The sequence below is a fragment of the Oncorhynchus clarkii genome, chromosome 1 (assembly GCF_045791955.1).
Source record: "Oncorhynchus clarkii lewisi isolate Uvic-CL-2024 chromosome 1, UVic_Ocla_1.0, whole genome shotgun sequence".
NCBI lineage: Eukaryota > Metazoa > Chordata > Actinopteri > Salmoniformes > Salmonidae > Oncorhynchus > Oncorhynchus clarkii.
Window position 1 is genome coordinate 54,482,092 of NC_092147.1, and position 12,227 is coordinate 54,494,318.

Sequence of the window (12,227 nt, forward strand, 5' to 3'; positions counted from 1 at the left end):
AATACGAATATCACAGGAAGCTAAAGGAATAAACAGACAAATAAACCAAGAAACAAAAAATATCAGTAGCATTAGAACAGATAAGGAAGATAAATTAAAGATTATGTGGAAATTGGAAGACAAGTGTGAATAATTTTGGTCATATGGGTTATCAATGATAGTGATATTTGAGGCGCAACACTGGAATAAGACATTAAGTCATCCGTATTCTCCAGTAATACATTTTCAGACGCTGTAGTATAGGATCTAATACTGGGGAAGTGGGTAGCGCTACCTTGGAGAATAGTTAATAGAAAGTGTGTATTATAGAAGGGATAGGTTTGGGAATTATAACTATTGAAATGTCGACAAACTGCCCCATTTCTCCATGTAATATGGAGCTAGAGGATATTAATCAATCTAGAGGATATTAATAAAGCCATGGAGTCGCTGAAAGAGGTGCACGAGCATGCCACCAATTTGTCTCGAATATGGGGAATTAATAGAGGCATTTAGCAACAAAAAGACTGTGTACGGGAGTGCCTTGATAGAATTTGCACTTCTACTTTGATGGCAGGTTTGAACCCTGTGTTCAAAACGGTAATTAGGGGGGTAGTGGATGAAATAGAGCAAGATGTTTTGAGAGTGGAATATAACTCTGCTGACTTCGCAGACATGCCACAGGGAAAGTCACTACCTATAGTTTCAATGGCCAAGGTAAACCAAAGAAACGTAGCAGAAAAACATCAAAGTGTAGGGAGACAGAGTCCTGTTTTATGTGTTGGGCTATTGGTCATGTGTTGGGCTATTTGTTTGTTGATCTCATGAAACATTTTGTGGTGTTATTCTGAAATAGATTTACATTTTATGTAATCTTATTGTGAAATAGATTTCTCGAATGTAAGAAAGGGTGGAGGGGTAATGAGGAATTAGCAAAGAGGTTACTAAATGTAAAATGAACTTTATATTTTTGCAGGTAGTTCAAGAACATTGTGGTGTGGGGGTTATGGAGAATAGTACATGCTAAATAAAAGATGCATAAACGTTGGGGGATTGAAACAAACATTGAATTATTGGAGTAAGGACAGTGGATTTACAATTATCATGTTTGATTTATAAGTAATACTTTTGGCTTACTGATTAAAATATAGGATAGTGAACGCTAAAGAGATGTACACTTTCTTTTCCAGAAGAGGGGGTTTCATTATCTCTCGTTGAAATGTCCCCGGAGACTGTGGTATTGGGGAGAGCAATTAGTGATATTCGACTGTTAAGTATAAAAGTATCTGGATTAGGCCATAAACGGAGTTCCAGATAAGCGAGGCCTGTTCATGTGTGTTTTTGACCTACGGTTCACCAGCACGCACACACAATTTACCGGTTATGAATATCCATTATTGATGTTGATACTGTGGGATTTATTTTGGATGGGGTTTATTAAATTCTGTTTAAATTGGGTATGCAGAAGGATGGGCATGTTTGGAAGGTTTTGAAATGGTTTCTGAAGGACAGGCAAAGAAAAGGGAGAGGAAATATTTAATGGTGTCGAATGCCAGGTATCCTGACTTTCTGGTGAGACCTGATCAATCTCACTAGAAATGATAGAAACAGGTGGGATTTAATTATAAAATGAATGAAAAACACCCGTTTCTACTCTATTTAACCATTGCTTCATGAGATAAGTTGATTGGTTATTCAAATTTGTTTATTTTTGATTTAACATGTTGTTTTAAAATCACGTTGGGAATTATGTGTTCAAAGGGAAAATACCAGATCCCTGGGGTCCTAGTCCTTGGGTAAATATACAAATGTACTTGTTCAGTCTGCATAAAGAAGATAAAAAATATGTTAATAAGGGATGGCAGTTACTCCAAATAGATTGTGACATATGTATTGCTGATTTCATTTTGGGTTTTTATTTCGATTCAAATTTCACCAGATGGGGATTTATGGAGTGTGGGATTCCAAGAGGGGTTAGGGTGCTAACTTCCTGATCTGGTAACTCTCCTGAGAGGGCGCCAGTAAAATAAGGGTGTATGAACTAATTTTGAAAATGATTTTAGCAGTAACATTATGTTGTTATAACTACCCCTCCCGGATCTGGGAAAATTGTCATCAACTGACACTAATTAGCATAATGAAACGGGCAAAAAAAATATTACTAGAAAATATTCATATTCATGAAAATACAAGTGAAATATAGTGAAACACAGCTTAGCCTTTTGTTAATCACCCTGTCGTCTCAGATTTTGAAATTATGCTTTACAGCCAAAGCAAGACAAGCATTTGTGTAAGTTTATCGGTAGCCTAGCATAGCATTATGTCCAGCTAGCAGTAGGCAACTTGGTCACGAAAATCAGAAAAGCAATCAAATAAAACAATTTACCTTTGATGAGCTTTGGATGTTTTCACTCACGAGACTCCCAGTTAGACAGCAAATGTTCATTTTGTCCCATAAAGATTATTTTTATAGCCAAAATACCTCCGTTTGTACTTCACGTTTGGTTGAGAAATCCACCGGAAACTGCGGTCACGACAACGGCAAAAAAATATTCCAAATTAGATCCATAATATCGACAGAAACATGGCAAAGGTTTTTTATAATCAACCCTCAAGGTGTTTTTAAAATATCTATTCGATAATATATCAACCGGGACAGGTAGTAGGAAAGAGAGAAACAATGGCCGCATTTGTCTATTACACACAAATCACTCTGAGAGCCGCCAGCTGACCACTGACGCAATGTTGTTGTTCAGGCTAATTTTTCAAAATAAAAGCCTGAAACTATGTATTGTGACACTAGACACATTAGGGAATCCATAGAAAAAGGAATCTGGTTGATATCCCATTCACTGCTCAATAGGGATGCATAGGAACGCAGAGCTTTCTAAATACTGTAAAAGTCCCTTCCTGGTTGGATTTCTCAGGCTTTCGCCATCAATATCAGTTCTGTTATAATCACAGACATTATTTTTACAGTTTTGGAAACTTTAGAGTGTTTTCTATCCTAAGCTGTCAATTATATGAATATTCTAGCATCTTGTCCTGACAAAATAGCCTGTTTACTTTGGGAACATTATTTTTCCAAAACTGAAAATAGTGCCCCCTAGTTGTCAATGCTTGTCTGGATTTCCTGAAACAGAAATTAATTGAACTAAGCTGTTGTTCTGATCTGTGCTTTTTTGAGGTTATCATGGAAGGTGACGTCATATCGTGTCTTAGGAATAATTTGACCACAAACAGTGTGTGTGAACCTCAAAACCTTCCCTAACCAGCTGAAGAAAGAGTGACAAAGGCTTGCAATGTGACAGTGACTTTTAACACGTCTATCGGAGTCTGGGCCATAAACCGGGGTGCGGGCGGCAAGAGTGCTGAGAGGGCATGTGGAGTGAGCGTGGAGAGAGAGAACGGCTCAGGTGAGAGACTTGTGTACGTGGGAGAAACGGATGCATCTATTTGGATAGTGAAATCGAGACATTATCAAGGGCCATCAAATGGGACAGGCAAGAGTTACATGTGCCGTTGGGAAGATGAGCTGTAAACGCAATCTGAAAAAGAGAGAGAGATGGGAGAAAGGGGGGATTGGTCTACACACTGTGAGCGATTTAGACTAAGTATGCATTGAGATACTGATCTTTCATTACCAGGCCACTCGTGACAGGAAAACAGGGACAAAGGGGGGCTGTAATGAGAAGAGTTGTTACCGGCAATAAAAGGTTCCGTTTATAAATGTACATTCTAACAGGGAAGATGTGTGCTGAGTTGAGAAGCTGGAATTCGAGTCCTAGACTCAAATTAAGCACTAAGGACTGTCATTCTGAATTTGGGTTGGATCATTAATAAAATGTTGTGGTTATGATTCGGCTATAGCAAGAGAGAGTTGCTCTTAAACTGGAGGGGTGAGGGCACTGCTCAAATGTATTAGACCTAGGGAGGCTCTAGAAAACTTATCTAAGTATCCTCCGACAGGGAGGTTGTTAGAGAACTCACTGTTTTAGTATGTTTATAACTGTAGAAGTGCATTGGGAGTAGTGACTAGTGTGTTATGGGTTAGATGGAATGATATATGTGCAAATGTATCTGTAGCAGGGGGAGGGAGTGTTGGGACAGTGTTGGTCTGGTCCACACTCAGTACTACTTATAGCACCTGCAACGGTGAAGATCGGCATGTCTCTCCTCGGTGGGTGCATAGTTCTCACGAGAAGTGAGGTCCAGCTGTATAATGGGTGAGCTTGAAGATGAGCTAAAGAGAGAGAGAGAGACTAGATTCCACTGTAGACATGTTGATGGGTTGGGTCTGGGAGCTAGTTTAAACATCATATTTGGGTTGTTTTATTGGTTAATGCATCATGTGAAAGAGGATAGATTGCCAACATTTTGAAGGCATTGATGTGAAAGCATATACAGTGCTGAGTTACCTCAAGAGGATGTAGCGTTGATTAGGGATATGCACTTGCCTATCAGGTGACAATGGAGGGGATGGGGAACAAAGTGAAAATTACATGGCTTGGGAACCCCTCTCGGAACCTGGGGCCGGAAAGGTGAAGACTGGGCGAAAGCATGAGGTGGCTTTTTAGGGCTTTCATTTTTTTGTGGAATCCAGCAGAAAAGTATCCTGGAGAAATAGAGTCAGGTGAAGATAGAGTGGGAATTGTCATGGTCTCAGACTTTGCTTTTCATGCCTATATAATTTTGCATAGCTTATCACATTGTTAAAACTGGTATATTTTGTGTTTCTCGTTGTTTGCAAGTCTTATGCTATCACTCTTGTAGGAACCAGAAGGAGAAAGTGGATAAACTAAAAGCAGCTCAGCTGAAAGGAAGGAAGTCACCAGCTTCAGCTGGAATGTCATTTTGTTGTGTGATGAGAGATGGAAATAAGATTGTGTATGGTGTGATCATAGAACAGAGGCCATAAGTCTCAGAGTTCAAAAACCTAATGGAAAAAAGGTGAAAACCTGAACCGGGACCAGAGGTTCACCGTCCGGTGATCCCAGTGGACCAGGTCTACATCAGAGTGTTCCGGAGGAAGTGGAATGAGCCAAGGTGAGAGGGTCCCTACGAAGTGGTCCTAGCAACACCAACAGCCGTCCAGGTGAAACGAAGCACTACTGGTACCATCTAAACCACTGTACCAGAGTTCTGGAGGCGGTCGGCGTGCAACCATCGAGCCATGAGGAAGCAGGGGATACTGATTCACCATGCAGGAGCCCGGAGGGAACGGAAGGAGAGGATGCTGAAACCTAGAATAAACAGTAAAAACACCTCCCACTAGCACTAGTACACCAACTAAGACAATGGCAGAAACATAACAAAGTGGGTTGCTACAGAAAATCTGGACATCTGTTACCAACTAGGGTAGCCACTATGAAGAAACTACCCCAGAATCAAACATTGACCCAAAATTGAGAAAAGCAACAACAAAATGGTTGGTATAAGTGGGCCAGCCCATGAATTGTATACAGTGTAGCAAATCCCCATGACAGGTAAATTAATCGTACCTGAACCTACAACGTTTGAGGTTTGTGCAAATGGTGCAAACTAGATGTGAAACTTGGACATTTTCATCATGCTGACCCAATTTTCTGTGCCATGTGCCAAAGGGGTGAATGCCCCTTATGTTGGGATAAGGAATGTATTTAAAGGATACACATAGTATAACAGAATATAACCATGTACTCAATGTAACAGTTGCTGAATGATAAATGATGTTAGACCTTCTGAATATCTGTTCGCCTAGACATGTATGTGACATAGGGTTTTCCAGTTACAAGAGTCCATGGACCGTGCCCTTAATCCTCTAACAGGTTTTTTCACTTATAACCGAATAGTTGTTAGAGAGGTGTCTCAGGGAGGGACATATGTTTAAGTGTCATATTGAGAACAATGTTTTAAGGGTGTATGAGGTTTAGTGGATTATTTTTTATGTTTTTGTTTTTCATATATTTTACATAACTGAGAACCTTGGGCAAGGCTAAGAAATACAAGCACATGCTTTTACACTGTATGTTAAAGGACAATTGGCTTGAGGATGGATCTAATACTTCCTTCTAGCTATATATGAAAGGAAATGTTTGGTCCTGACTCCCCAGTATGAATGAGAAAGTGAAGCAAAGGTTGATAAGGTGAAAGGGAGGCAGATTGTCTCCTAAACAACAGAGAAGGTGCTTCCCTTCTCACTTGTACTGGACAAAGGTTTGGGACTTAGTAAATCGCATAGGGGTGATATATTGGGAATGTTCCAGTACATTTGTGCACATTATAGATCTTAGAGTAGAAAGCAGAATAAGTGCACTCTATATCTGTGTCTAGGTCATTAGGCTAAGAGAGCCATTACCTAGTCCCATAAGGTACATTATACGTGCATTAGGAGGTACCCCCTCCCGCCCCCACATCTTTCTCCATGGCCTGCAGTACCCCCTCCAGTAGCCTGCCCCACAGCAGAGCTAACTCCAGCCTCTGGCCCATGCGTTCTAGCCCCCGCTACCAACTGGTCGGGCTTGTCTGTACTAGCACTCTCTCTCTGGACCTTATGTGGGCGTGCAAACTTATTGTGCCCTACGTCCCCAGACTCAAAACACTGCAAACTATCTGTGCTAGCAAACAATATGGTACCCCCTCCCCCTGCTTAACCTTAAAGTGTACATTTACAGTTGAAGTCGGAAGTTTACATACACTTAGGTTGTAGTCATTAAAACTAGTTAATTATGGCTAGGCGTCCCAATAGCAGGACAACTTCCGGTGAAACTGGAGGGAACGCAGTTCAAATAAATAATCATTCAAATTATGGATATTAAACATGTAGGTACATGCAAGTGTCTTATATTGGTTGAAAGCTTAAATTCTTGTTAATCTAACTGCACTGTCTGATTTACACCTGCACAGGTTTCATAAATTCCTAAAATCATAAAAAGCAATTATACTTTCACTTCGTTTTTGAAAATCCTCCTCTGATTGGCCATCCAAAGGGTCCCAGCTATAACATGTAGTATCATTTTGTTAGATAAAATCATTCTTTATATCCTAAAAAGTATGTTTAGTTGGCGCCATAAATTTGAGTAATCCACTCATTCAAAATGCAGAGAAAGGAATCCAAATTATAACATTTCAAAAGGAAAAATTATGTTCATTAGGAAACCGATATTAGCAGGTAAATCTTGACTTCATCGCGCGCCCAAACAAGAATTTCCAATAGTGTGTCCCAGTACTAAAACTCCTATTTGTTACTCGTTTTGGAAGAAACAAGCCTGAAACCTTGAACATAGAGTGCTGACACCCTGTGGAAGCCATATAAATTGCATACTGGGAGCTAGATTTCATTATCATAAGCTCATTAGAGCTTGCCCCCCCAAAAAAAAATTCAGATTGGTTTTTCTTTGTATTTTCTCCTACCATATGTATTGCGTTATAGTATCCTACATTATTTTAACATATCTACAAACTTCAAAGTTTCTTTCCAATGGTACCAATTATATGCATATCCTGGCTTCAGGGCCTGAGCAACAGGTAGTTTACTTTGGGCACGTCAATCAGACAGAAATTGAGAAAAAAGGACCCTAGCCCTAGCAAGTTTAAACAAACCATAGTTTTGGCATGTCGGTTAGGAGATCTAATTTGTGCATGACACGTAATTTTTCAAACAATTGTTTACAGACAGATTATTTCACTTGTAATTCACTGTATCACAATTCCAGTGAGTCAGAAGTTTACATACAATAAGTTGACTGTGCCTTTAATAAACAGCTTGGAAAATTCCAGAAGATGATGTCATGGCTTTTGAAGCTTCTGATTGGCTAATTAACATAATTAAGATTAAATGCCACTGCTCTTGTCGACAGGGTCGAAAGAGGTGAAAACGGCACCAGCACAACCCCAACAAAAAATCCCTTTTCATGAACACAATCAGTTCATTCTGAATGCAGTGTGTACAGAATGTTCTGCTCCCACCATGAGCAAAACTTCCTCCACTTTGATACCATTCTCCAGAACGCACCTGAAGCCATTCCAAAGAGACAGCGTTTCTTTCCCACTCAGCTGAGATGCCATCGCAGCCACCATGACTCCCAACCCAAAATAAACTAACCCCCCCCCCGACCAGAAAATGATAAACAGTGGAAACCAATAGACAAACGATGCGTTAACCCTCCACCATGGAAAAATAAAATATCAAGAGCCAAAAGTAAAGACAAAGGAAGAGTACCTCTCTTCACGACCCACCACACCCTCACACAACCAACTACCGCAAGAGAGAGGGCGAGAGAGAGAGAGAGAGAGAGGGGGGGGGGGGGGACTGGGAGAGATGAGAAAGGGGAGGAGAGAGGGAGGACGAGAAAGAGAGGCAAGAAAGAGAGACAGGGCATGAAGAGGGAGAGATCAGATTGTGTGCGCCTGTGTTATTGATTGGGAATAATGACATAAATCAAATTACAACTTTGTGGGTTCAATCCCTGCGACCACCTTTCTCACTTTCACGATCTATCCTGCATACCGCTCTGTTTCTGTAGTGTCTGAATATTCAAAAAAATACGAAAGGAGGGTGGAATTCATATCTGTCATTTTTTTTAACTAGTAAGATTTAACCCCCATCCCCTGTGTATGTGGAGTGGGGGTGGGCAGGAGGGGGATTGTCTGTGGGTGAGAGGAGGGTGAGATATTTAAGGTGAACAGAAGGGCCAAAAATGCTCTAGTAGGCCCTCTGTTCCTCATTAGAAAGACAGAGAGAGACAAAAACACAAACTTACTCTATGAAGTAGACCTCTTCTTTCTCAGTGTAGGCCATCTCCCAGTTGTCGGGTAGGGGTCCCAGTTCCTCCTCATCTCCTTTGGGGAGTTTGGGGGGCGATTTGGGGGGTTCCCGCTCGGGGGACTCCTCACCCTCTGTGGGGGGCTCAGTGAAGGGAGGGGGAAGGGTGAGGACATCCATCATAGACACCTCCTCAGACACATCCGTGCTCTTGTCCTCATGCTCGCTTGACTCTGTAGAGAAGATAGAGAGAATCAAATACAGAGAGCTGTTTTAAAGCTCAGCACTTTATATACAGTTGAAGTCGGAAGTTTACATACACCTTAGCCAACTACATTTAAACTCAGTTTTTCGCAATTCTTGACATTTAACTCTTGTAAAAATGAATGTCTTAGGTCAGTCAGGATCACCACTTTATTTAAGAATGTGAAATGTCAGAATAATAGTATAGAGAATTATTTATTTCAGCTTTTATTTCTTACATCACATTCCCAGTGGGTCAGAAGTTAAACATACACTCTATTATTTGGTATCATTGCCTTTAAATTGTTTAACTTGGGTCAAACATTTCGGGTAGCCTTCCACAAGCCTCGCACAATAAGTTGGGTGAATTTTGGCCCATTCCTCCTGACAGAGCTGGTGTGACTGAGTCAGGTTTGTAGGGTTCCTTGCTCGACACACGCTTTTCATTTCTGCCACAAATTTTCTATAGAATTGATGTCAGGGCTAAGTGATGGCCACTCCAATACCTTGAATTTGTTGTCCTTAAGCCATTTTTCCACAACTTTGGAAGTATGCTTGGGGTCATTGTCCATTTGGATGACCCATTTGAAACCAAGCTTTAACTTCCTGACAGATATCTTGATATGTTGCTTCAATATATCCACATAATTTTCCTGCCTCATGATGCCATCTTATGATGTACCTCCTGCAGCAAAGCACCCCCACAACATGATGCTGCCACCCCCATACTTCACAGTTGGGATGGTGTTCTTGAGTTTGCAAGCCTCCACCTTTTTCCTCCAAAAATAACAATGGTCATTATGGCCAATCAGTGCTATTTTTGTTTCATCAGACCAGAGGACATTTCTCCTAAAAGTATGATTTTTCTCCAAATGGGCAGTTGCAAACCGCAGTCTGGCTTTTTTATGGCGGTTTTGAAGCAGTGGCTTCTCTCTTGCTGAGCAGCCTTTCAGGTTGTGTCAATTATAGGACTCGTTTTACTGTGGATATAGATACATTTGTACCCGTTTCCTCCAACATCTTCACAAGGTCCTTTGCTGTTTTTCTGGGATTCATTTTCACTTTTCGCACCAAAGTACATTCATCTCTAGGAGACAGAACGCGTCTCCTTCCTGAGTGGTGTGGCGGCTGCGTGGTCCCATGGTGTTTATACTTGCGTACTGTTGTTTGTACAGATGAACGTGGTACCTTCAGGCGTTTGGAAATTGCTCCCAACGATGAACCACTTGTGGAGGTCTACAATTTTTTTTCTAAGGTCTTGGCTGATTTCTTTTCATTTTCCCATGATGTCAAGGAAAAGGGGCACTGAGTTTGAAGGTAGGTCTTGAAATACATCCACAGGTACACCTCCAATCAGAAGCTTCTAAAGTCATGACATCATTTTCTGGAATTTTCCAAGCGGTTTAAAGGCACAGTCAACTTACTGTATGTAAACTTCTGACCCACTGGAATTGTGATACAGTGAATTATAAGTAAAATAATCTGTCTGTAAACAATTGTTGGAACAATTATTTGTGTCATGCACAAATTAGATGTCCTAACCGACTTGCCAAAACTTTAGTTTGTTAACAAGAAATTTGTGGAGTGGTTGAAAATGAGTTTTAATGACTCCAAACTAAGTGTATGTAAACTTCTGACTTCAACTGTAGTGTGTTCTTCTGTCATCCATCTCACAGGGATTTTTCTGCCATTGACCTAAGCTTTCTTTGGGGTCGCATAAGTCCAAATAGTAGAAAATATGAGTATTTTATACTATATATTAGTATGTAGTATAAATATACTATATACTGTGAAAAATAGGCATATGATATGCCACACTGAAAAGTAGGCATATGTCACGTCACTACTTCACATGAGAGGCACAATAGTTTTTATTGTTATTTTTTTTATTAAATCCCCCCCAATTTTTGTTGGGCCTCCCAAGTGACGCAGCAGTCTAAGGCACTGCATCACAGTGCTTGAGTCATCACAACAGACCCGGGTTCAGTCCCAGGCTGTGTCACAACCGGCCGTGACCGGGAGTCCCATAGGGCGGCGCACAATTGTCCCAGCGTTTTCATGGTTAGGGGAGTGTTTGGCCGGGGTGGGGTGGGGTGGGGTCGCACAAGCTAACAGGTTGCACAAGCTAACAGGTTGGCCTGTCGCACAAGCTAACAGGTTGGCCTGTCGCACAAGCTAACAGGTTGGCCACAAACAGACAAATAACGGCCTAGTACAACAGTGGTGTGCAGAAAGGCATCTCGGTATGCACAACTCATCGATCCTTATCACGAATGTGCTATTGCAGCAGACGACCACACCAGGATCCACTCCTATCAGCTAAAAACAAGAAAAAGTGACTCCAGTGGGCACACGATCACCAACATTAGGCAATTGAGGAGTGGAAAAACATATCCTGGTCTGACGAATCCCGGGTCCTGTTGTGTCATTCTTATGGCAGATTTAGGATTTGTCAAAAGTAGCAGGAGTCCATCTTGTCTGGTGTCAACTGAACAGGCTGTTGGCCCTGGTGTACCGCCGTCCAATCTGCAGTAACTGCGTGATGCCATTGCATCAGCATGGACCAACATCCCTGTGAAACATTTCCGACTTGTAGAATCCATGCCCCAAATAATTCAGGTTGTTCTTGAGGCAAAGGATGGTTTGACCCGGTAATAGATGTGTGTACCTAACAAACTGACAATTGAGTGTATTTAAAAATATATATATAATCTTTGAGAACTAACAATCACCAAAATAAAAGATAGACAGTCAGGGATGTTAAAATTCCAAAAACAATGAATTTAGCAATGTAGATTTCATTATTATTTTTTAGCAAAAGAACACAGCATTAGCTAAGGCAAAATTGAGAATTGCAGCCAACTAGCTTTGAAACTGCTACATTTTGTCTCAGCTCCATGACAGAATATGTTGAATTAAAGAATATTAGCTTTAAAACTGCAAACATTTCAGCTCCATGGAGAAATGTGCATAATTTCAAGACAATGGCAAAACAATTTTGCACATTTCTCTACACCACCCATATGGGGTCCTCCAGAATGTTATATAAAACTCAGCCACATAGATAGGCATACTCTGCTCACTGCCATGCCCTCAACCATCTAAGCCCATTTTTGATCCAGAAAACCCCCTGCCTATGTCTGGATAGTCGCAACGGTCGGATTCTGACTTGAGATCTGCTGACTTCAGAAGTCTGTCATTGACATTGGTGGCGTTCCTGCCTGAGTACATTGCAGACATTACATCAAACGTTTAGCAGATG

General features: G+C 41.0%; 1 protein-coding gene across 1 annotated transcript in view; it reads right to left on the reverse strand.

Annotated features, from left to right (window-relative positions):
• Window positions 1-12,227, reverse strand: part of LOC139409025 (membrane-associated guanylate kinase, WW and PDZ domain-containing protein 2-like) — a 358,317-nt gene that overhangs the window by 199,326 nt on the left and 146,764 nt on the right. The window contains exon 5 of the mRNA XM_071153671.1: window positions 8,721-8,955. Within this exon, the coding sequence (XP_071009772.1) occupies window positions 8,721-8,955 (235 nt within the window). The remainder of the gene's footprint in view (window positions 1-8,720; window positions 8,956-12,227) is intronic.